A 27,602-nucleotide genomic window follows, 5' to 3' on the forward strand; every position below is an offset into this window, starting at 1 on the left:
ATGTGGATGCGATTAAATTAGAATTTTAATAAGTGCTAACATCTAAATGATAAATGATCTGATAAAAATAATAAAAAATTAAATGTAAAAAATATTTAAAAAAAAAAATCATTTCAAATCCCCAGAAAAGAAAAGCAAGAAAAACACAACAAATTATAAAGATCATAGAAACAAAAATACATCTGCAAAATGGAAGCCACTCTCTTATTTCCTCTTCCCTTAAGGCAGTATTCATGTGCACGAGTGATGCATAATAAAGGATAAATACAACCATAGCATGCAGCTGCAGCATGGTGTTCATATTGTAAGAGGATCACTGCACAATATAGAACTGAAGTGTGTAAAGGATAGAGTGTACCATTACACATAATGTGTGTGTTTGTGCATATGTGAATGCATTTATATATGTATGAGTGTGTATGCATGCATTTGTGCATATGTATGCATGTGTGTGTGTGTGTGTATATATATATATATATATATATATATATATATACATAAAATTCACCTACCTATATATATGTATATGTGGTACACACACACACACACACATATATAAACATGCGTGTGTATATATGAATATATATATTTCTTTACTACCCACAAGGGGCTAAACACAGAGGGGACAAACAAGGACAGACAGAGGGATTAAGTCGATTACATCGACCCCAGTGCGCAACTGGTACTTAATTTATCGACCCCGAAAGGATGAAAGGCAAAGTCGACCTCGGCGGAATTTGAACTCGGAACGTAACAACAGACAAAATACGGCTACGCATGTCGCCCGGCATGCTAACGTTTCTGCCAGCTCGCCGCCTTTTATATATATATATATATATATATATATATATATATATATATATATGAATATATATATGTATATTCTTAGTAGTCTAGTTAAACAATTTGGGCACAAGATGGAAAAGAAGGGTGCTATCAAGAAAGAATTAGAAGTGCATTGTAACCAGCAGTGTGCAACAACAGCCAACAGTCTGGTCAATACAGTGATGCATACATACATACACATACATACATCTGGTTGATTAAGAATCCATAAGTCAGAAAAAATAAGCGTTCATTATATTTGTCAATAAAGTGGGTATATTAGAGAGGGTAAATTAATCCAAGTGTAATATTACACTGATAAAAAAAAATATACTCTTGAACCTATGTTATAATTGTAGGATTATGATACACACATCTCTCTCTCTCTCTCTCTCTCTCTCTCTCTCTATATATATATATATATATAATATATATATATATATATATATATATATCTGTAAGTGTAATATGTGACAATTATTTGGTAGCCATGATAAATCTCCGAGTTTCGGATGCCGAGGTGGAAATCCACACCACCATCTCTTCAGTTATCCGGCCACTGGAATCCGATGGCAGCGTGGATTTCCACCTCAGCATCCGAAACTCGGAGATTTATCATGGCTACCAAATAATTGTCATATATTGCATTTACAGATAAATTCCTCTATTTACATAATATTGAGGTCTCTTTCATTCTTTTGTTGTCTTACCATTTTTATCAATATCAAACCCCTACTCTTGGTTTGATCCAAGGCAAGTTATCTCACCTGGTATACGACTTTCAAGTGTTTTAACGTTCAGCATTATCAGGGAATTTTCCCTGAGCACTATCCTGCAGCAAATACAGCAAATAAACAAATCACATACATTGAGTATGTGAGATGGATTTATATATATATATATCATCCTCATCATCAACATCTGTTGTCCATGCTAGCATCGGTTGGATGGTTTGACCAGAGTGGGCATGGTTTCTATGGTTGGATGCCCTTCCAAATGTCAACCACTTTACAGTATGTGCTGAGTGCTTTATGTGACATTGCATGGGCACTTTTACGTGGTGCTGCATGGATGCTTTTAAATTACACCACACGGGTGCTTTAACGTGGTGCCACAAGGATGCTTTTAAGTGGCACCGCCATGAGTGCTTTACATCACTAGAAGGACCAATCTTAATACTTCTGCTACAGAGTATGAATCTTCTTAAGTACAGCAATATGCCAGGTATTTTGGTTCTTTACCACCTCACTTGAAAGGTTCAGCATTGAGGTTGTTCTTCAGTACTTCACCCTGGGTCTCCCACTTCCAGGTGTTCCATCCAATTTGAGAGATCAGCACTGTGTATATATATATTATTTAAAGGACACAGTACATGTCTTTAAGTACTACTAATAGTTTCATATGTAGAGAAATATCTCAAACATATTCATCAGACACAAACCACGTATCATAATGAACTAAAAAAGGTTGAATAAGAGGAGAAATGCGAAAAAGTATCTCTTCTCTTGTTCAATTTTTTAGTTCATGTGTCTGATGAATATGTTTGAGATATTTCTCAACATATGTAAATATTAGCACTTAAAGACATGCATTGTGTCCATTAAATAAAAAATATTTATCTCACACCATTTGGAGTATTTTTCTTTTGGTGATCTTTCTATCATGGAGCAGTACATTATATATATATTATATATATATATATATATATATATATATATATATATATATTATATACAGAGTACGGTGAATAAACTGTCATCTAAATTAAGCAAAAATGAAAATAATACTAACATCTCAATTTTACCAAAATTACATAAAAATATCTTGAAATACTAACGAGAAAATGTATTCAATAAAATCGCCATTGGCTTCAACCACAGCCTCCAGATGACTTTGGAATCTCCTGCAACCCTTCTGGATGGTCTCCTTGTTTAAGTTGGTCAATGCTGCTATAAATCTGGCCTTCAGTTCATCTTTTAGTGTTACAAAGAGTTTTGTTGTGCCCCACACATAATAATCAATGGGGTTGCAGTGTGGGGAGTCAGGTGGCCAGATGTTCAGGGTGGTGTGGTTGCAGGAATTGCCCGACAGCCATGACTGAGTTCTCCTGCTTGTGTGACATGGTGCAGAGTCCTGTTGCTAGATATGGGGTCTTTCTACAGCTGCCCTCTTGACCCAGAGCAGCACCACTTCCCCCAGGCACTTGATGTAGGCCTCCATGTTGAGTGTGAGGCCATGTGAGAAGATGAATGGGGGCATAATGTCACCATCACTAGTGATCACTCTAAACACAATGATATTGACTGGATGTTTGACTTTAATCACTCTCAGTACATGTCCTCAGGTTGACACCCAAACACTCTGAAATGTTTGTATTGGAGCTTCCAGCACAAATGCCAAGCAGCACAGCATGTCATTTCCAAATTTCTGGCAGAGTGAATTGCATCATGGTGCTGTTTTTCTCAGAGACAGTGCCCAACTGACCCTTCTATAGAGTGTAGTTGACAATCAAAACAATGTGATTGCACGAAATTAAAAATATAAAATGGCAACAATTTATCCATTGCACCCTGTATCTATCTACCCGACCGTCCGTCTCTCTATCTATCTCTCTCTCTCTCTCTATGGCACGTAAAAAGCACCATCCGTTTGTGGCGGTTGCCAGCCTGGCCTGGCCCCCGTGCCGGTGGCACGTAAAAAGCACCATCCGATCGTGGCCATTGCCAGCCTCGCCTGGCCTCTGTGCCGGTGGAACGTAAAAATCACCCACTACACTCACGGAGTGGTTGGCGTTAGGAAGGGCATCCAGCCGTAGAAACACTGCCAGATCAGACTGGGCCTGATGCAGCCTTCTGGCTTCACAGACCCCAGTTGAACCGTCCAACCCATGCTAGCATGGAAAGCAGACGCTAAATGATGATGATGATGATATATATATATATATATGCATACACATCCATACGTATATATCCATACATAAGTGTACACATGCACACACATATATATGTAGGTAATTACATGCATGTGAACATATGAACACGCACACACATCAGTCACACAGTGACTATAGAAATAGACAAGAACAACAGCAACAACAATAAAAAGTCCCAGTTGTTGTTGTTGTAATTACCGAAAAGATGCAGCAGACTTTAGAACTGCTACTATGAGTTATTGAGTTATACATCAATAATGTGCGTAGTTGTTTATCGAAATTAATGGTTCTCCTCCACCCCTACTCCTTTCTACATTTCCTGCACCTCTGTTGGTGGCAGCGATGTAGAGTAGGGGTTGTAGATGGGTGGATGAGTGGAAAGGTTGCTTCTGCTACAAGACATACATACATATGTATGAATCATATATATAGACACATGCACATACACAACACATGTGTACATATGCACACATATATATATATATATATATATGATGATGATGATATATCCCGGAGTAAACACATAAATGTGAAACAAGATGGAAAAAAGAGTACTCAAATACCAGTGGTAGAGTAATATGCTTTATTTAAAGCAGCAGAAAATTCAACAAAACCATTCTAGCAAAAACTGTCCGATGAACGGCAACGGGAAACTCAGAGTAACAGGTTTTGTTGAATTTTCTGGTGCTTTAAATAAAGTATATATATATATATATATATATATATCATTACAGATATAGGGTGAAAGATTATTAATTTTTCGGTATGGAAAAAGACCATATTCCGTAAAAACTTATACAAAAAGACTTTTTATGTATAATTATAACAATAAGGGTTTAGCAACAAGTTGCTTGACCACATACCGAAAATTTTAGAAATAGCAGCCAAAAGACTACTATTTCTTTTTCTACAAAAATATGTCTCCACAGACAACAATATTTTTATGTTACAAATATTTGTGAGTTACAAATATTGTCGTCTGTGGAGACATATTTTTGTAGAAAAAGAAACAGTAGTCTTTTGGCTGCTATTTCTAAAATTTTCGGTATGTGGTCAAGCAACTTGTTGCTAAACCCTTATTGTTATAATTATCTTTATATATATAAAACTGAGAATGTGTGTCTGTCTGTCTGTGTGTTTCCCTAAAACTTGAGAACTACACAACCAATTCTTGAGAACTACACAATCAATTTCATTCAAATTTTACACATGCCTTACTTAGGGTCCATGTAGTTTCATGGGCAAAAAACAAATGTTCAACTTCTTGCCTAGAGTGAGCCCATAGCAATATCATATCTTCTCCACTATTTCAGTATTACGTGTTAAAAGTGAAACAAAAATATTTCTCTATTTTATGTCAGATGCTTTCACTTTAACAATAAAAATAATAATAACAATTGAATTATATGTAGTAAGTAATAATTAAAATCAAACTAAAGTATAATATAATCGTAACATACAAAATAAAAATAGCAATTGGTATAAAATTGCATCAATGATTTGAACTTGAATAAGTGGTTTCACATGAATGGGAGTAAATTAAAAATAAAATTAGCGTGCAGAAATGGAATAGTCCAGATGGGTAATAAAAAATTAAATTAAAGAAAAGACTATTGTCTATAAAGTATACAATGTAGAGAAAAAAGAAGAGCTAACAATTCAATTTAATTGATGTCTGATTTTTCCCATATTTGAAGCGTGGTTTTTTCAGTAATTTGTAAGTAACTGTTTAGTGTTTGTTACAGAAACTGTTGTTTTGTTTGAACTTTTGAACGTCTGGTGTAATAACAAAAGATATTGTTATTCCCCTCCTTACGGAGGGGAAAAGTGCTACACGTTGCATACAAAACAAAAAAAAAAAAAAAAAATATATATATATATATATATATACACTACATTTGTGGAAAAAAATGAACAAAAAAGACATGAAGTCAAAAAAAAAAATGTTGTTTGATGTGGAAACACTGTCCGCTTCAAGTGACGAAGGTTCGCCTTCAAGTGAAGCAGGTTTGCCTGCAGTTAAAGTCATCGAAGGTTCGCCTTCAAGTGTAGCTGTGTCTGCAGCTAAAATTATTAAAGGTTCGCCTTCGAAAGCTAAAACATACAACTTCGCAGCCACCGCCGGACGGAAGACGGAAGAGATAAAGATGGAGGACATAGAATATGAAAAATACAAAACTATGTATGTAAGGGAGGGGAATAATATAAAAGCCACCCTCCCAGAAGAAATTAAAAATGAAACACAGAGAAGGATTGTGAGTTACAAATCCTTTTTAATAAAAGAAAAAAAAAATCGAAAGAGTAACAAAGGAACAAGCAGAGAAGTGTCTGCAACCAATATAGCAAGACATAGACTGTGTGACATGGGGCAAAAAGTACGCCACAATAGTGGTATATTTCAAGAGCGAACAAATGGCAAGAAAGCACTCGATAACCCCAATTAAGGCGAGTGACATTGTTCTTTTGCCTTCCTATTTGGGGCGGCGGTCCGCCAAAATAAGGGTCGAGGACATACCGCCAGAAATCGAGGCGGAGTGGTTGCTTCCAGCCTTACTAATGGGGCTGGAAGAAAAAATAAGTGTGATAGCGATAACAAAGGTCAGGATGGAGAATTGGAGAGGTCAATCTCTTCAAGTGACAGTACAGGCGGCCCCAGAGACGTTGGAGGAGGTGGCAGAAAATATCAATTTCAGCGATGAAATAAATTTGCGGGTGGTGGTGGAGGAGCGAAAGCCTCGATGCTACGGATGTGGTGAGAAAGGCCACATCCGTATAGACTGCCCCACCCGCAAGAAATAAGAAGAGAGAAAAAGGATGGAAGCAGAGGAGAAGAGGAAAAAAGAGACGGTGGAAGAGAAAACAACAGAAGAAGAAAATGCCTTCACACTGGTGAGGCAGAAAAAAACACCAAAAAGAAAAAATGAAGACTTGAACCCACCCACCCCATGCACAAGCAAAAAGAAAAATAACACACAGGGGGGGAAATTTACCCCACCCAACCACGGTTCCCCACAAAAGAAAAAAAAAGAGAAGACCCCCCCAACCCAACCCGAACAACCACCCCACCCCCACCTCCCAGTATCGAACAATTCCCTCCCCTCCCAAACTACTCCCCGCCGTCCCCCCCATCACCCCCACAAAGCCCAAAGAAAAAAATGGAAGGATTAGAGATGGTGTACATCTCAATAAACAATGATAACGATAGGTTGGTGAAACTTATTAATGAAGTCCCAACAGCAGAAAAAATACAAACTTACAGGGTATTGCCCAAAAATGTAGAAGTGAGTAAAATCGACAGATTAAATTACAACATTATACATGAGGAATACCCAAAAGACATCAGAGGTCCGCGTCTCGACTTGCACGAGTCGTTGTATAATGCGGACTTCCCCCCACGACAAACGGAAAAAAGGAAAACCAACTAAAAGGTAGGTGATGGCTCGTATTCATGTAGGGTGCATAAATGTGCATGGCCTGGTGACGAACTGGAAGCAAGGGCGCCTCCTAAATGACATCAGGTCACGGGATTTAGATGTTGTTGTTGCCACAGAAACCTGGTTAAAGGGGCCAAGAGATCCACTCCCGCTGTTCAGCGGTTTTGAGAGAATTATCTCTCCGAGCCGTCTGTCCGGCGGAAGCGGGGTGTTGGTCCTGTGTAAAAAGAACCAGGTTTCTGAGAAAAAGTTGATTTTTTCAGATCCAGAAGGTAGACTGGTCGTCGTTGATTTGATGTTCAGTAGTCGTAAGACAATCAGGCTGGTTGCGGTTTACGCACCCCACAGTCAAGGGGAACAAAGTGATTATTTTCGGAACCTTGGAAAGTTTCTGAGTACATCGCATCCTTTAGTTGTTTTAGGAGACTTCAACACAGTCTACGATGTGCGGGTAGACTGTGAGGGCTCGCGAACAGATAGGAAAGGAAATGCTTGCTTCCAGGATCTACTAAGACGTTTCGAGCTGGTAGATCCATATAGACTGGAACATCCGAACGCTCCATTGTGGACATGGTCAAATAGCGACGGATCTATCAAGTCATACATAGACAGGATATTAATTAGAAAAGTAGATAAGAAACTAGCTAGGAGTCCACATGCTCCACATGGTCAGCTACAGTGACCACAAGATGGTCACCTGTAGGCTAGACATAGATAAGACGAATAGAGGTCCTGGTTACTGGAAACTTAATACGTCCCTTTTGGCGATTAAGGAGTACAGTGACAAGATGAGGTTAATGATTCAGAGGGCTTTGACTGGAACCATAATTAACAACAAATGGTGGTATGCCCTCAAGCGAGCCATCAGATATGAGTCCATTAGATATAGTATAGATCTAGTAGCTAGAGAGGCTAGAAGGGAATCAGCACTAGTTAAGGACTTAGAGGAAGCAATGCGAACTGGCACGGCAGCCCAGGTGAGGGTCAAGAGACTGGTTTTGAACCAGCACCTTGAAGCCAAACACATGGGTTGCATTGTCAGGGCTAGACAACGTGCAATGGGGAGCGAAGGAATTAATGCCGCAAGATGGGCCCGAGTGGTGGAAGCCCAACGTGGCAACGATGCCACAATTCGATCTTTGACGAACCAACAAGGTAAGTTGATAGACGAGCCCGAGGAGATGTGTGAGGCTTTTCAGGACCACTTCGCCCGGCTCTTTGGGGGGAGCGGCAGACCGGATAGGAGGAGGGGCCTAACGGACCTCCTCCGACGGGCTGCCGCACCTCTCGGAGCAGGACGCGAAGTGTAGTGAGGAGCCGATCACGCCTGGGGAAGTAATAGAGGCCATGGCTGACTGCGGCACGGGTAAGGCACCAGGACTGGATGGTCTACCTTACGAGCTTTATAAAAGTATGCCGGACTTGTTCAGGGACTTACTGGTGAACGTCTACGCGAACTGGCAGCAGAATGGGTTTATTCCCAGATCTGTGCGCCGGGGAGTGGTGACACCAATCAGGAAGGACTCGGACAAGGGGGATGTCATTGATAATTTTAGGCCCATCACTCTGCTTAACGCAGAGCTGAAGATTTTGGCCAAAGTGTTATCAAACAGATTGGCGCGTGTCGCGGATGGACTAATAGGGAAGGCACAAACGTGTGCCGTACCTGGCAGGTCCATTCAGGATAATCTCCATCTAATTAGATACAGTATAGAGGGAATTAATAGCGATCCCGGCAAGGGAGGGGCAGTGGTCCATTTAGACCAATCAAAAGCTTTCGATAGGGTCGACCATCATTACCTGGTGTCTGTTCTGGCTCAGTTCGGCCTGGGTCTTGGCTTCCTCAGGTGGATCATCGAAATGTACGATAACGTCGACTCGGTAGTTCGGGTGAACGGCTTTATTTCTAAGCTGTTCAGAGTCAAATGCTCGGTTCGTCAAGGATGCCCACTCTCCCCGCTTTTGTATGTAGTGGCTCTCGAGCCACTGCTGCGAAAACTGAGTGGTATCCCGAGGCAGCCAGGTCGTGGAATGTCGGTTTCGGCGTACGCGGATGACATCACTATCATCGTGACTGAAGTGGACCTCCTACGTAAAGTAGGCAAGGCCATAGAGGTTTACGAGACGGTGACAGGAGCAAAAGTTAATCGCGAAAAGTCAGTCGGCTTGCAGCTCGGCACCTGGAGAGGCAAGTCGATGCCTTCAGACAGCGTCGTGGGACGTTGGACGGAGGGTCCGATTAAGTTGCTCGGGGTTTGGTTCGGACCAGACCTCCAAATAGAGAAGAACTGGAGCGAGGTATCGAGCAGGGTGGCTGCAGTAGCCAAGACCTGGTCTTGGCGGTGGTTATCCCTGAAAGGTAGGGCGGAGGTAGCCAATGTGTTCATCGCATCGGTGATCACCTACCGCCTTACCGTTGTGCCTTGCCCGGATTCGTGGTTGACCAAGTTGGAAAGACAGCTTTTCACTTTTTGTGGAAGAGCTCGAAACCACTTGTGAGACGCTCTGTTTGTTGTCAAAAACTGTTAAAGGGTGGACTAGGGATGCCGTGGCTAATGATGCGCAGAAATGCGCTGAGGTTAAGGCATCTGTGGCTCCATCTGGATGGTGAACGGGTGTGGTCTCCGTTGGCGAAACAGATGTTTCCCAATTTCACCAGTTTTGGTGGACGGGAAGCCTGGTATAATCACAGATCGAAGTTGGATACATGGTATACGGAATGTCGCAAGGCACTCCGACTATTCCGTCGCTCGGGCAATGCCTGCGGCAGTGGTTCTACCGCTGTTTTCTATAGAGGGTTTGTAGAGGCCGGTTGCGATGATACATTAGGGGAAACCCTAGGTTTCGACGATAATCAGCTGGCCAGTCTGTTCCAACGTACATTTGGGCCGAGGACCCTGGATAATTTTCAGAAGTCCTTAGCTTGGCAGTGCTACCAAGGAGCCTTACCTGTTCATGATAAACTCGCAAGGCACGGTGGCCAAGTCAGCCCGACCTGTCCGAGGTGTGGGCGAGACAGGGAAACCGTCTCGCACGCGGTTGTGCAGTGCTCGGAGGTGGCAGACATGTGGGTTTTTGCCGAACAACTGTTGTCAAGTGGAGGAAGAGTACAGCTATCGACTGAATCCATTGTAAAAATTGACCCACCGGATTTCTTAACGAAAGAAGGTAAGAATTGTTTTCTCTCTGTGGTTTCAATTGCGAAACAGGCAGTATGGAAGACGAGGATGAAAGGGGTGATAGCAGGCAACTTCATCTCTGGTTCTAGTCTGATGGAATATTTTAAATTCCACCTAAAAAGACAAATAGAACTAGAGAGGAGGGGCCTGAGTAAGAAAGTGTTCGATGAAAGATGGAAGAATGTTGTGAGTAAAAGGACCCTCATGAATGCGAGGTAAGCCGGAAAAAAAAGAAGGAAAAAAACCTAAGATCAGTGTCGTGACGGGGTTCGTGGGGTCCGTAAGCCCGCCCCACTCCATCTGTGAAATTGTTTGTGTAAAAAATGTCCTATCATCCGAATTATATATTCATTTGTAAATTTTTAATAGACCCCAACGCATATTCATGTAAAATCATTTGTGATGTTCTGTCTTTATATGTATAACCGTATGGTGAATAAAGAAATAAGAGCTAACAAGTCCAGTCTGTTATACACCAGTCTGTTTTGTCATTTGCTGTTTACTACCGGTTTGTGAATTTAACTATTGTTACTTTGTTTTATATATTGTGTATTTTGTGTAAAAACTGTTATTAGCCTTCGCGCGAAGGCTACGTATTAAAATTCCCCCCCCACGGGGGAATTGTTTTGAAACAATTATTGTGAAACAGTTTAAAATATACACAAAAGGCTTGCGAAGCCAAAATCTTTTGAAGGCTTGTTAAAGCCAATTGAAAAGGCTTGTAAAGCCACATCCAGAGATAGAGACTCCTATCTCATATTCACCTGTATCAGGTGAAGAAAGTTCACCGGCGGTGACGCTGAAAATAGAAGAGGCCCCAGCGAAGAAGTTCACAGAAGTTGCAGGAAAAAAACAAAAAAAAATCAACACGGATAAGAGCAACTTAGAAAAGTATGAAGCACTTTTGAAAAAGGAAGGAAATGAAGTAACAGTGGAATGAGACGTCAGAAAGACAGAAGAAGTAGAAAGAAAAAGGATTATCTACAAAACACACAATACAACGATGAAAAGCATTCAAAGAGTGGAGGAAAAAAAAAAAGAGAATTGTCTAAAGACAATATGGAAAGACATCACGTATATAAACCGTGGCAGAAAGTTTGGAACGGTTCAGGTGAGGTTCAGGACTGAGGAGATAGCCAAGAAGCTATCAACCAAACCTCTAAAAGCGGAGAATATAGTCCTCCTCCCCCAGTACATAGGCAGAAGGACCTCAAAAATATTAATAAAAAATATTCCGCCAGAAGCGAACGCCACATGCCTAGTGGCAGCAGTGATGTTAGGCCTGGAGGACAAGATCACTATCCTCCAGGCTACAGTAGAAGAGGAGGGGTATTGACAAGGCCAATGCATCTCAATGGCGATACAGGCGGAGGTCCAAACGTTAGAAGAAATACCAGAGATATTGAGGATCAGCGAGGAGGAGAGGGTGCTAGTGTTTGTGGAGGGCAGAAAGCCGAGGTGCTTCGGCTGCAGTAAAAAGGGGCACGTAAGAGCGGAGTGCCAACCTAAACCGCAGGAAGCAGCACCGCCAGAAAAAGAAAAAACAGAAGAGAAAACAGAAGAGAAAACACCAGAAACTACAGAAACCAAAGAGGCAACAGAAACAACAAGTGGCGAAGAAAAGGAAAAAGAGGAGGGATGGTCAAAAATTACCAAAAAAAACCGGAAAACAGAAACCACCCCTCAGAAAGAGAGCCAAAAAAAGAGGAAAGAAGTGACAAATACATTTATGGCCATTAAGGCTGCCAACAACAGGCTAATTAATGTTTTGGCAGCCATGGCCAAGGTGGAGAAAATTAAAAAAACAAAAGACTGTATTGTTTATAGAATAGGCCGGAAGGATTACGGACGGATAAAATCCGAATTCTTTCACGACGTGGGCCCTCTGAGATTGGACATATCTCCATATTTATACGAGGGCCTGCGTCGGACTCCCCCACGAGCTCAGGAAAAAAATAAAAGTGAAGAAGAAGACGAAAAACAAGTCGAACAAGTCGAACCACTGATATAAGGTAAGTTATGGATTGCATTTATGTTGGTTGTTTAAATGTGCGCGGCCTGGGATCAAGCTGGAAGCAAGGTCGCTTCCTTAATGATATCAGGTCGTGTAATTTGGATGTTATTGTTGCTACAGAAACCCGGTTAGAGGGGCCAAGAGGTCTACTCCCGCTGTTTGACGGCTACGAGAGTTTTTTCTCTCTGGCCAGTCCTACAGGCGGGGGTGGGGTGTTGGTCCTATTAAAAAGAAACCGGGCAGAAAAACCCGGTTTCTTTTTAATAGACCAACACCCCACCCCCGCCTGTAGGACTGGCCAGAGAGAAAAAACTCTCGTAGCCGTCAAACACGCAGTAGACCTCTTGGCCCCTCTAACCGGGTTTCTGTAGCAACAATAACATCCAAATTACGCGACCTGATATCATTAAGGAAGCGACCTTGCTTCCAGCTTGATCCCAGGCCGCGCACATTTAATTTTTTCAGACCCAGAAGGTAGGCTGGTCGTCATGGATTTGACGTTCAGTAACAGTAAAGTTATCAGACTGGTTGCAATTTACGCACCCAACCAAAAAGGGCAAAGTGATTATTTTCGAGAACTGGAAAACTTTCTTGGTACTTCGCATTCATTAGTTGTGCTAGGAGACTTTAACACAATTTGCAAAGCGGATGTAGATTGTGTTGGCTTGCGTCCAGATAGAAAAGGTAACATTGGCTTCCTGGAACTGCTAAGCCGCTTTGAGCTAGCAGATCCTTATAGGTTGGAATTTCCGAATGCTCCATTGTGGACATGGTCAAGCAGCGACGGATCTTCCAGGTCATACATAGATAGGATACTAATTAGAAAAGTAGACAGAAAAATAGCTAAGTGTCCACAGTTTTACCTGGTCAGCTACAGTGATCATAAAATGGTCACCTGTAAGCTTGACATAGATAAGGTTAAAAATAGAGGCTCCGGTTACTGGAAACTTAATACATCCCTTTTGGCGATTAAGGAGTACAGAGACCGGATTAGGACTATAATTCAGAGGGCGCTATCTGGTGCCATCATTAATAACAAATGGTGGTATGCCCTCAAGCGAGCCATCAAATTCGAGTCAATTAGATATAGCATAGGATTAGTGGCTAGAGAGGCTAGGAGGGAATCTACTCTAGTTAAGGAATTAGAGGAAGCCTTGAAAACTGGCTCTGCGGTTCAGGTGGCGGCTAAGAGACTGGCGTTAAACCAGCACCTCGAGGCCAAACACATGGGCTGCATTGTCAGGGCTAGGATCCGCGCAATGGGTTGTGAAGGAATCAACGCTGTGAGATGGGCCCGAGTGGTGGAAGCTCAGCATGGTAATGACGCCACGATTCGATCTATGACGAACCAACAAGGTGAGTTGATAAACGAGCCCGAGGAGATGTGTGAGGCCTTTCAGGAGCACTTCGCTCAGCTTTTCGGTGAGTGCGGAGGACTGGATAGGAGGAGGGCCTTTAAGGACCTCCTCGACGGGCTGCCGCGCTTATCGGGGCGAGATGCGGAGGGCTGTGAAGGGCCAATCACGCCTGGGGAGGTGGTTGAGGCGATGGCGGACTGCTGCGCGGGCAAGGCGCCGGGTTTAGATGGTCTACCCTATGAGTTATATAAGAGTATGCCAGACTTGTTCGGGCACCTACTGGTGGAGGTCTATGCGAACTGGCAGCAGAACGGGTTCATACCCAGATCTGTGCGCTGGGGAGTAGTGACACTCGTCAGAAAGGACCCGAGCAAGGGGGTGTACATTGATAATTTCAGGCCCATCACTCTGCTAAACACAGAGTTGAAGATTTTGGTCAAAGTGTTATCGAAAAGATTGGCGCGTGTCGCGGATGGTCTGATCGGGGAGGCACAGACATGTGCCGTTCCCGGCAGAACCATTCAGGATAATCTCCATCTTATGCGGTACACTACAGAGGGGTTTAATAGTGATTCTGGCAAGGGTGGGGCACTGGTCCATTTAGACCAATCTAAAGCGTTCGATAGGGTCGACCATCGCTACCTGGTATCTGCCCTGGCACAGTTGGGGCTGGGCCTTGGCTTCCTCAGGTGGATTATCCAAATTTACGACAACATCGACTCGGTAGTTCGGGTGAACGGCTTCTTGTCGAAGCCGTTCAACATCAAACGCTCGGTTCGTCAAGGGTGTCCGCTCTCCCCGCTTTTGTACGTGATGGCTCTTGAGCCATTACTGCGAAAACTCAGCGGCATCTCGAGACAGCCAGGTAGTGGAAAATCGGTGTCAGCGTACGCGGATGACATCACCATCATCGTAACCGAAATGGATCACCTACATAAAGTAGGCAAGGCCATAGAGGTTAACGAGATGGTGACAGGAGCAAAAGTTAATCGTGAAAAGTCAGTCGGCTTGCAACTCGGCACCTGGAGAGGCAAGTCGATGCCTCCTGACAGCATCGTGGGACGTTGGACGGAGGGTCCGATTAAGTTGCTAGGGGTTTGGTTCGGTCCAGACCTCCAAATAGAGAAGAATTGGGGTGAGGTATCGAGCAGGGTGGCTGCAGTAACCAAGACCTGGTCTTGGCGGTGGCTATCCCTGAAAGGGAGGGCAGAGGTAGCCAATGTGTTTATCGCATCGGTTATCACCTACCGCCTTTCCATCGTTCCTTGCCCTGATTCGTGGTTGATCAAGTTGGAAAGACAGCTCTTCTACTTCTTGTGGAAGGGCGGGAAACCACTTGTGAAATGCTCTACTTGCTGTCAACAACCGTTAAAGGGTGGGCTAGGGATGCCTTGGCTGATGATGCGCAGACATGCGCTGAGGTTAAGACATCTGTGGCTCTACCTGGATGGTGAACGGGTGTGGTCTCCGCTAGCAAAACTGATGTTTCCCAAGTTCACTAGTTTCGGTGGATGGGAAACCTGGTTGAATCGTAGATCGAAACTAGGCACATGGTACACGGAGTGTCGCAAGGCTCCCCTGCTATTCCGTCGCTCGGGCAACGCCTGCGGTGGGGGTTCCACCACATTCTTCTACCTGTTCGGGATAAACTCGCAAGGCACAGTGGCCAAGACAGTCCGATATGTCCAAGATGCGAGCGGGATAGGGAAACCGTCCCGCACGCTATTGTTCATTGTTCGGTTGTGTCTGAGGTGTGGGTTTATGCCGAACAGCTGTTGTCAAGCACACGAAGAGTACAGCTGTCGACTGAGTCTATTACAAAAATTGACCCACCAGATTTCCTTGCGAAAGAAGGTAAGAATTGTTTACTCGTTGTAGTAGCAATTGCGAAAGAGGTGATATGGAAGACGCGAATGAAAGGTTTACGGTCAGGCAAGTTCATATCCGGCCCTGGTTTGATGAATTACTTCATCTTTCACCTGAAAAGGAAGATAAGGCTGGAGAGAAAATGCCTGTCTAAGAGAGTGTATGAAGAACGATGGAAAGATGTAGCACGAAAGTTGCGAGTGAATGATACCACATAAATGTAAAACTAGACGAAACCAAAGTATCAGTGGGGAGGCGAGGCTCGTGGGGTCCGAGCTAAACCTGCTCCCACTCCATCCGTAATGTCTTCCGGTCTGTTCTCCATTCGATTTTTTCTATTTTTGTAATTTTTGAAAATTTTAAAATTCGCCTTTTTTGTAAACCCATTCGTATATCTGACCCCACATCAGATTGTATTGTCCCCTCTATGTTCGTCCCTTGTGGGTAATAATAAAACAATTCCAGTCTGTTATATATTTTGAGTATTGTTATCACTAGCGATATCAAGATATAACTTTGTATTTTGCATTTTATGTGTAGATGTATATATATAGATGTACATGTAATATGTACACATATATATACACATATATACATGCACTAGCACTATGACCCGGCAACGACGGGTCTTTAATGCTCGTATATATATATATATATATATATATATATATATATATATATATATATATATATATATATATGAGTGAGTGGACATACAAAAGAAAGGGTACTCAACATTTATTTGGAGTTACATGCATTATTCAAAACTGTCTGAATCAAATTGTTTTAGATATATAATATATCGGACATCCCAAACATACATATTGGAGACCACAGATTACAAGAGGTGGAGAAGTTTACCTATCTGGGCTCTACCGTCACCTACAACCTATCCCTTGACGCTGAGCTCAATATACGCATTGGCAAGGCAGCTGCTGCGATGGCCCAACTCTCCAAATGGGCTTGGGACAACAATAAGCTGACCAAGACCACGAAAATGAAGATCTACCAGGCATGTGTACTCAGCACTCTACTGTATGGAAGGGAGACCTGGACGCTATACACACGCCAAGAGCGTCGCCTAAACATCTTTCACCTGCGCTGCCTTCGAAAATCCTCCGCATCAATGGCAGAATCATATCCCCAACAAAGATGTCCTCAGGCAAGCAGGAATACCAAGCATGTTTGCACTCCTCACACAAAGGACGTATGAGATGGCTTGGGCATGTTAGCCGTATGAAAGATGGCAGAATCCCCAAGGACATACTCTACGGAGAGCTTGCTAGGGGTACTAGGTCTGTGGGTAGACCGATCTTACGTTACAAGGATGTTTGCAAAAGGGACATGAAGGCCTGCAACATCAATATTAGCGGTTGGGAGGCAGTTGCCGGCAACCGTGGAGAATGGCGACGTACCGTAAAAGTGGAATACAAAGGAGTGACAGAGAGAGAGAGGAGAAATGGAAAGAAAGGAAGAGACGTAAACAAGAGACTATGGCACAACAACCAGCCAGGAACAGTCTTCGCTACATTTGCGGTACCTGCCAGAGGAGTGTTTGTCCAGGATAGGACTACACAGCCACAGCAGGAAATGTATCAGGACATGAAATATAAAAGCCGGACTAGACTACTCATGCGCAACTCCATTGTCTCCCGAGACAGAAAGGATGCCAATATATATATATATATATATATATATATATATATATATATATATATATATATATATATATATATATATAGTGAGAGAGAGAGAGAGATTGTGTGTGTGTACGTAGGTATGTGTACATGTATGTATTTATAAATTCACACGCATACATATGTATATATTTGTCTATATACATACATTTATGTTAGTGCAAAGCTCTCTCCACACCACCACCACCACCACCAACAACAACAACGTCCCAATCTCAACCACTTCAAGACACACAAACCATAAATAGTCAGGTCAATGACATTTATATCAAATTACTCTCTGACATCATTGGGTTTGCTATGTTTACAATACACCATTGAACAACAGTAAAGTTATTTAAGGTAAAGAGAGCAAATGAATGGTTATATCCTGCATTAAATCCTAGTTTAATTCACTTGTTGTTGCTAAGCTAAGGTCAGCCTGGATCCAACATTCTTTGAAAATATTCCATCAATGACCATCTTTTATTCAGACATAATGTATCTAGGACTTTGTAGAGTTGTTGTTTAACCATAGGAGGTCAATCCTGATGAAGCAAACCTATGATCAAAGTCATTCCAGCATGGCCTTTCTGTCTTTTAATTACAAACAGTGCAGGTATGGCAGTGTAATAAGAAGTTTGCTTCCCAGGCACATGGTTTTGGGTTCAGTCTCACTGCTGCCTCAGGCTGACCAAAGCCTTGCGAGTAGATTTGGCAGAGAGAAACTGAAAGAAGCTGGCCATGTGTGTACATGTATGTAGTCTGTGCATGTGTGTATATATATATATATATAATACTATTAAATGGAATAAATGACAATATACAATTCACGACGGACCACAACGAAAAAGAATTACCATTTTTAGACATCCTCATTAAGAAAACTGGCAACAAAATAGAGACAGATATCTACTATAAACCGACAGACTCTAAACAGTACCTAACCTTTGATTCATGCCACCCACGACACACTAGAATGAATGTCCCTTTTTGTTTAGCTAGAAGGATTTGCACCATAATATCAGACACAAACACCCAACACACACGTCTCCAGGAACTTAGAACCACACTCACAAATAGAAACTATCCACAGCCCCTAATAGACAGTGCAATCCAACGGGTACTTAAATTAAGTATAGAAGACCTGAGACAAACAAAACCAAAAAAGAAAGAACAATTAAAAACCCTTCCCTACATCTCTACACACAACCCACTCAACAATGAGGCCTTCAACACCATACTACAAAGCACAGCCCTACTAAAGGAGACCCAAAGATGAACCGGATCCTCGAAACACACACCATCATTAAAAGTAAACGGCAACCAAAATCCTTGAAAAGGATTTTAACCCAAGCTACACTGCACTCAACATCAACCACAAAACCAGCAGTTAGAAAATGTGGAAGGCCCAACTGCGGAATCTGTGTCATCTTGAAAGAAGGATCAGAATTTATACTGGAACAAGGCCACCAGTTCACCATTAGAACAAACTTCACCTGCGCATCAGAAAACTTAATTTACATCATAACATGCGCAGGCTGCAATAGGCAGTATATAGGCCATACAAAAAATAGCTTACGTAACAGGATGGCGGTGCATAAATCACAAATTAGAAACCTGATTACCGCAAAATACCGGTCAGCGGACACATAGATAGATGTGCTGGAAATGTAAATCCGAAATTTACAACTAACCCGCTCTATAAATTCAGTGACAACGCAACCTTCACACAACGCCAAAATAAAGAACTATATTTCATAAAAAATTTAGACCAAGTTTAAACACCCTGGGCCAAGAATACTAAAACAAAAGATAAGTTCTCCGAAAAGGAGAAGCAAAATTCCACCACGGCCGCTACTTTAAACAGACACTCGCTCTGACGGAAATATGCCTTAGTAAAAAAGGAAAAAAATTCTTTCGTGCAAATCTGACCCTGATACATACGATACAACTAAGGGTCAGACCCGATTCTGATTGGTCAACAAGTTGATGACGTCTAGCTCTGCTAGAATGGACAGGATACAAACAGGGGACAGTCATTAGTCAGAATATTGATGACGTCCTTTTCTGCTTGACTAGTCACCTAACAAGTACAGACAGGGGGCAGATCTAATGTAGCTATAAGTCGTGATTGGGCAGAATCTGGATGACGTCCTGTTCTGCTTGACTAACGAAGCGACTGGTCAAAACAGGAAACAAACAAGAGGCAGTTATAATGCAGCGATTGGACAAAATAATGATGACGTCCCGTTCTGCTTGACTAAAGCCACCTAACGAAACGATTGGTCAAAACGTTGATGACGTCACGCTACGCTGGATTGACCACCTAACAGGCATTATAAAACCGAGCACTTCACAAAACCCACTAGAACCACCCAGCGAACATCCACCATGGGTCATCACAATTGCTTAAGGTAAAAATGAATTCCTCGCTCTTTCGGAAACATCAATCTTCTGTATTGACCGCTTTCCACCACTTTGATCTGTTTTTTGTATTGAATACGTATCGCCACCGTGGGCCACTGCATCGAACACTTTGAACATATACTTCAAACTATATATCAACTATACATGAACTATATATCAACTATACATGAACTCTAAGATGTCTGACTCCGTTGTGTATTATAAATGAATTTCTTGTGTTTGACGGCATGAGCTGTCTTTTTTTATATATAACTTTTTTTGATAGGTTCATTTCAGGAACTGAAACATGTTATAATGTATATATAAAAATTAAAAATTGTATAATACAGCAGCATTTTCGAACTTCATTTTTTACAAATATATATATATATATATAAAATTAATTAAGGGTAGAAATTGATATTTATCAATTAAAACCAGTGGTCTAGCATATTAAAAAAGAATCCGAAGATTAAAATATTTATATATACCAATTAAGGACTGAACACGAAAAGTGGACAGTCAACATGCTAGATATAGACGTCAAATCGCCATACTTTGTGCCGAGTTTGATTTGAGAACATAATCTTTTGTGGAGAATGGCGATTTGACGTCTATATCTAGCATGTTGACTGTCCACTTTTCGTGTTCAGTCCTTAATTGGTATATATATAAATATATATATATATATATATCAGAAGCAACTCCAAGTCATCAGTGCCACTCAGGTTCATCACAGATTTTGCAGGAGACACACACCTGCTAGAAGAATTTCACATTTTTCTGCTTTATTTCTAACCTCAAACGGCTTATTTTTTTTAGATCCAGCACTATATATTTCTCCATTTCTAAGTTAAGGATAAAAATAAAGCAACCCTGCAAAACACAACTGATCTTTACACACAGAAGCACAGAATAACAGCAATCAAATAATGATAGTGGAGTGCACAACAAACATCACTGATCTGACTGTTGTCTTTACTCTTGACAAGAGATACCAGTTAGTCTTTTACACCTGCCAGACTCGTTCGTATTAACTTGAGTTGCTGGATAATTTTTCATTCCTTTAAGAATATTGTAGAACAGAAACTTTTCATAGATTGGAATTTAAATCCGAATCATCATCACCATCATCATCATTTAACATCCATTTTCCATGCTGGCATGGGTTGGATGGTTCGATGGGTCTGGGAAGCCAGGAGGTTGCACCAGGCCCCAATTTGATCTGGCAGTGTTTCTACAGCTGGATGCCCTTCCTAATGCCAACCACTCCGAGAATGTAGTGGGTGCTTTTTACATGTCACCGGCACAAGGGGCCAGAAGAGCTGGCATCAACCATGATCAGATAGTGCTTTTTATGTGCCACCAGCATGGAAGCCAGTCAAGGTAGCCATGTTCAGATGGTGCTTTTTATGTGCTACCGGCATGGGGCTCACAACTACAATTTCCATTTGATTTGATTTTGATATTGCTGATGTTGATGTACTTGACTCAATAGGTCTCCTCAAGCACAGCTTGTCGCCCTATGATCCAAGGTACTTTTGAGTGGGCTGGTTATGCAACACTGGTGTAGGTTACAGTTGTGGACTCACTTTATTTGCCGGGTCTTCTCAGTCACAGCATACCTCCAGAGGTCTCTGTTTTTTGTCATTGCCTCTGTGAGGCCCAACGTTCAAAGGTAATGCTTCACCACCTCATCGCATGTTTCCCTCTACCCCAGATTCCATCCACTGTTTCAGAGTGGCACTTCTTCATGCAGCTCTCTTCATCCATCTGCAGTACATGACAATACCAATGCAAACATTTCTCTTGCATGCCACATCCGATGCTTGCTTCTTATGTCTAACATTTCTCTCAGGGTGCTTACAAACGTTGTGTGTGCACACTGACATTACACATCCAGCGGATCATACTAGCTTCATTTCTTTCGAGCCTATGCATATCTTCAGCAGTCATGGCCCATGTTTCACTGCCATGAAGCATGGCAGTTTGCACTCATGCATCATACAATCTACCTTTCACTCTGAGCGAGAGGCCCTTTGTCACCAGTAGGGGAAGAAGCTTTCTGAACTTTTCCCAGGCTATTCTTATTCTAGTGGTAACATTCTCTGAGCATCCACTCCCACTACAGATTTGATCAGCTAGGTAGCAGAAGCTATCAACTACTTCTAGTTTCTCCTCCTGGCATGTGATGGATTTTGTTTTCTGAGAATCTGTGGTGTTTATTGCCCCTGTGCATCTGCTGCACATGAAAGCTATCTTCCCGGTTAATCTTCCTTTGAAGTTGCTGCTCCTCTTATGTGTCCATAGCTTACACTGGGTACATCTTATGGAATTTCTAACTACACCTTTTCTACAGATCGAGCAGGGCCACCTACCTGAAGGAGTGTGTGATGTGTTCATCTTCCTACTTACTAGAACTTTGGTCTTTCTATAGTAATTTATTGTTTCAAGAAAACATTGAATTTGAATTATTTAAAATTTTTACGATTATAGATAACAACTCAGGCTGTAACTTCTGAGCCTGAGTCAGGCACTTGTGAATGATGTTGAGAGAACGTTTGCTACAAATGATATTTTTTGACTAAATGACCACCAGATGCTGAACAAAAATAAATGAACTGCGACCAGGCTCAATAAAAGGAGCCCATGTTATTGGCTGCAATTACATACTTGAAGTCAGTGTTGGCAGAAATTAAATCAGCTTGCAAATACATGTTCACTTTACTACATTTATATGCGGGCTAAGCACGAGCTGCCCAAGTACGAAAACAACCAATAACAAGAGTGTGTCAGTGTATTATTTATTCTTGCTTCATTCAGCTACATACTGTGAGGGTGAATATCATCGACCATCCAATGTCTCAGTCTCTTTTCCCGCCTAACCGGATGTCCCTTTTTCTGCCAACCAGCTCATTAGCTAGTCCACAGTGAAGTTTCTGCCTACAGAGTTCATCTAGTCCTTGGGCAGTGCACTATATATATGTGTGTGTGTGTGTATGTGGGTGTATATGTATATATATATATATATATATATATATATATGCATGTATAAATGTATGCGTGCACATGTGAGTGTTACTGTCTCCTTGCCTTGACATCATATGATAGTTGCAAACGAATGTCATCATTATGCAAGCAGTGTCCTTTGTACCCAACATTCCATGAAAACATGCCTGGTTATAAGAAAATATTACCTTACTCAGAAACTGGTGAGATTTGGTGACATGAAGGGCATCCAGGTGTAGAAAGTCCAACTTAACAAAATTCCATCTGACCCATGGAAAAGTGGATGTAAAATCAATGATGGTGATGATGATGTAACCTTCATTAGTTGTTTCCAAACTTATTTTGTGATGGAATCTATATATGATTTTCAAAGAATCACACAACTCTCTATTTTACAGAGAATATTATTAATTCATCCTGTGGCACTGCTGTTTCAAAGTTTAGTGAAATAAATAAAAGAAAACAACTATGCTTGAAAATCAAGTAAGAGTTAGTGATAGGAAGAGCACTCCACCACAAAACATTGCCTGAAATAAGCATCCATCCAACCTATGCTAGCATAGAAAAATGTATGCACAATGAATGCTAAACTTGACTCTTTTAATACCAAAACTTATACACTATTCATATCAAGCACATCATCACAACACACACCACTACTCTGAACTCTTTGCCTGTTCTGTGTATTGCATGTGATACACAGAACATATTTCCCTGGCATCCATGCATTTTTTATGATACACATTTCTAATATTCTTTCAACCAGCAAAGTAATTTGGGACTTATGAAAGGAAAGCTTTATATTACTCAGAATGCATGAAACAGAGGTTAGCTAAGTCTGAAAACATGCATGGACATTTTGAAAAAACTTATGAAAACACATTGGACAGACGAAGGGTTAATTATAAACAGCACTTAGCTAAAGTATTCAGAATTGTTCCGGTTGTTGGGTTTCACTGTCTCTGAGGTTGTTTTCTGGTGAAAGCACATCCTTAGCACTGCTAGGACTGCATCTTAATGACTAGCCTTTCTCTCCTAAAATAGAAGGTAATTCAACTCCCAACAATCAGAGACCTTCTACAAAGTTCAGATGAGATACACAATGGAATATTGCTCTCACATCTGGGACTAGGACTTTGCTGCAAGCACAAACGTTCAAGATTGCATCCAGAAAATGTCCACCTGACTAACTGGCATAAAGTCACCTGCAAACATGCTTCAGTCTTTGTGCTGTCACCTCAGCCCTTTCTCCTCTGTGCTGTCTCTCTCAGCCCTTTCTATCACCATCATTATGACCTTTGTTCTTTAGAGCTGGCTGAGCTCATGCTACCTCCACCTTATTATGTCCAACCCCTCCCCAGCACCATATTAATCACCATGTCCAGTCCTTCCTTCCAAGTATCTTGATCCTCTGCAATTCTCTCATATTTTTCATGCAAGTGTTGACTTACAGGTTGAAGAGGAACATTAATGATCTCAAAATCACTGGTCTCAGAAAACCCCAAAGCCCATGGGCATTATTTTTTCTCCAGATCCAGCTGAAACACCTTAGTTATAGGTGTGCACTTTGAAGGCTGACCTGGGACTGGATAACATCAACAACAACAACAACAACAGTAGCAGTAGCTGCAACAACACCTGGAATGAGCCAGAACTAAACAACAATAACACCAACAATAAACAAGCCAAGACAATGAAGATTGAGACATTTACGAAATAATTCTGGATAGCAGCCAGAGATTGAACTACCAACCTTTGGTTAACGAGTGGTGTTGATATTTCTGATAGTAATCTGTAATTTGAGAAATATGGCAAAACTCCAAACATCTGCAAGAGAAAAGAATAAAACAATAATGTTTACAATCATCATTATTATTGTTGTTGTTGCTGGTGGCAAACTGGTAGAATAATTAGCATGCCGGACGTAATGCTTTGCAACATTTCACCAATCTTTACATTCTGAGTTCAAATTCTTCTGCTGAGGTTCACTTTGCCTTTCATCATTGCAGGGTCAGTGAAATAAGTACCAGCTGAGTATTGAGGCAGATGTAATCAAATTTCCCCTCCTTTCAAAAGCTGCTATTATTGGTTCTGGGCCAAAATTTGAAACCATTAATATGGTAGTGGTAGTGGATTAGCAAAAGTATCCAGCTCTTCAAAGTTCTAAAAAGGAGTAAAAGTAAAGCTGACCTTGGTGAGGTTTTACTTCAGAACATAAAGAGCCATAAGAAAGCATTTTGTCTAATATGCAAACGATTTTTCCAGCTGGCCACCTAAGTAATAATAATAATAATAATAATTATAATAATAATAATAACAATAATAATAATAATAATAATAATGATGATAACAATAATAATACTAATAATAATAATTCTTTCTACGGGAAGTACAAGGCCTCAGATTTGGAGTAAGGGATTAACTTGATTACATTGGCTCCAGTGTGTAACTGGTACTTATTTAATTGACCCCAAAAGGATGAAAAGCAAAGTTGACCCTGGAGGAAGTTGAATTCAGAATGTAAAGACGGATGAAATGCCGCTGAGCATTTTGTCTGGTGACCTAACGATTCTCTTAGCTTGCTGACTTACAACTACTACTACTACCTACTACTACTACTACTACTACTACTACTACTAACAATAATACTAAACACAATAATAATAATCCTTTCTGCTATAGGTACAAAGCCAGCAATTTCTGGGGTTGGGTATCTCGATTACATTGACCCCCCCCAGCACGCAACTGGTCCTTATTTCATCAATCTTGAAACAATGAAAGGTAAAGTCAACCTTGGCAGAATTTGAACTCAGAATGTGCAGATGAATGAAATACCACTAATCTTTTGGCCCAGCATGCTAACAATTCTGCCAGCTCACTGCCTTAATAATAATGATAATAATGATGATGATGATGATGATGGACTTTCTCATCAAAGATGATATATGAATGATCAGCTTTGTGTCGAATGACCTGCACAAATGATTTGTTTATAGTGATCAGATGTTCATGCCACACAATAGCTCGTTCTCTCCATCAAATCAATATTGTCTGGACAGGTGCATCATGCACCAGGTGTCAAAGTGATCACGGAGCAATGTGAGATGAAGTGTTTTGCTCAAGAAAACAACACACCATCATCTTGATCACTAGATTGTGAGTACAAGACCCTAACCATTAAACCATGTAACCTCACTTATAGTAGTAGTAGTAGCAATAATAATGACTAGCACTATGACCTGGCAACGCCGGGTCATAGTGCTAGTGCATGCATGCGCACATACACGCGAGTACTGTCCAAATCTCCAACCAATCACATACAGCTAGCTGGCATTCAATAGGCATATCAAGTTTCGGGCATTTTGATTGGGTTTTGGATAGAAAATTCACAAAAAAGTCACTTATATTGATTTTTTAATGGCTTTGCAGGGTGACTGAGGAAATGTAAAGATGTGCACGACCACCCTTGGATGGTTTTGAATGACCATAGAAAGTGCAAGCCCTCTAGCTGAAAAATTGTGGAGTTGTATAAAGGACACACACACAGACATTTTGCCGTTTATATATATAGAGATAATAATAATAATAATAATACCAATTGTAATTAGCGTGCTAGGAAGTATCAGCTCTCAACAACTAACATGACTCAAAAAGATCAATACAAATGTAAAGATAGAACACCTACAAATATCACTATAGCTTGGAACTGTAAGAGTTCTCTGCTGGCTGTGGATAGCTGATGCTTTCCACCATACCCAGCAAAATAAGCTGAGAGTTTTTTTATCAAATGATAATAATAATAATAATACTAATAATAATAATAATGATGTTACATGAATGGAGAATGACAAGAAATTGTTCAAAATACTTACAGCAACATAGAAAAATGCATATGCTGCAGATGCATGGTGCAAAAAATAGAATATTTCACCTATTTTGTCATAGTGCAGAGCCATTACTAATGAGTCTGAAACAGAGAATCAAGGTAGTATATAATACATACATATATACGTATATATATAGAGAGATAGATACAAAGAGAGGGGGAGAGATGCATACATACACACACATATACGTATGTACACACATACACAAATTCACACACACAGAGTTTTGGTGATACAAACGGGGAAAATAGAATCCAAAACATGAGTGTATGTGTGTGTGTGTGAATTTGTATAATAATAATAATAACAACAACAACAACAACAACAATAATGATAATAATAATAATAATGATAATAATAATAATAATAATAAAATATATATATATTTTGTGGCTGTGTGGTAAGTAGCTTGCTAACCAACCACATGGTTCCGGGTTCAGTCCCACTGCGTGGTACCTTGGGCAAGTGTCTCCTACTATAGCCTCGGGCCGACCAAAGCCTTGTGAGTGGATTTTGTAGACGGAAACTGAAAGAAGCCCGTCATATATGTGTATATATATATATGTGTGCGTGTGTGTTTGTGTGTCTGTGTTTGTCCCCCTAGCATTGCTGGTGTGTTTATGTCCCCGTCACTTAGCGGTTCGGTAAAAGAGACCGATAGAATAAGTACTGGGCTTACAAAGAATAAGTCCCAGGGTCGAGTTGCTCGACTAAAGGCAGTGCTCCAGCATGGCCGCAGTCAAATGACTGAAACAAGTAAGAGAGTATATATATATATATATGTATATATATGTATATATATGTATATGTACACACACAATGGGTGCAGGACATCATTTCCAAGTAAGTTTGTATGTATGTATGTAATTCAGTTGGAGGTTATGTTGGCCTCATTAGCAGATGGTATCATCCAAGGAGATACTGGTTCAATACCTAATATTTTTAGATAGATAGCTAGAGAGATAGATAGATATTTTATTATTAATGTACAGAAGTTGCAGAGTGACTCAAGG

General features: G+C 41.0%; 1 protein-coding gene across 1 annotated transcript in view; it reads right to left on the reverse strand.

The window, feature by feature from the left end:
• Window positions 1-26,706, reverse strand: part of LOC115230417 (TLC domain-containing protein 4-B) — a 34,460-nt gene extending 7,754 nt beyond the window's left edge. The window contains exons 1-2 of the mRNA XM_029800613.2: window positions 26,575-26,706; window positions 24,456-24,529 (exon numbers count right to left, since the gene is read on the reverse strand). Of these exons, the coding sequence (XP_029656473.2) occupies window positions 24,456-24,529; window positions 26,575-26,658 (158 nt within the window). The 5' untranslated portion in view covers window positions 26,659-26,706. The remainder of the gene's footprint in view (window positions 1-24,455; window positions 24,530-26,574) is intronic.
• Between the last annotated feature and the right edge of the window lie 896 nt (window positions 26,707-27,602).

The sequence above is a fragment of the Octopus sinensis genome, unplaced genomic scaffold (assembly GCF_006345805.1).
Source record: "Octopus sinensis unplaced genomic scaffold, ASM634580v1 Contig15531, whole genome shotgun sequence".
Taxonomy (NCBI): Eukaryota; Metazoa; Mollusca; class Cephalopoda; order Octopoda; family Octopodidae; genus Octopus; species Octopus sinensis.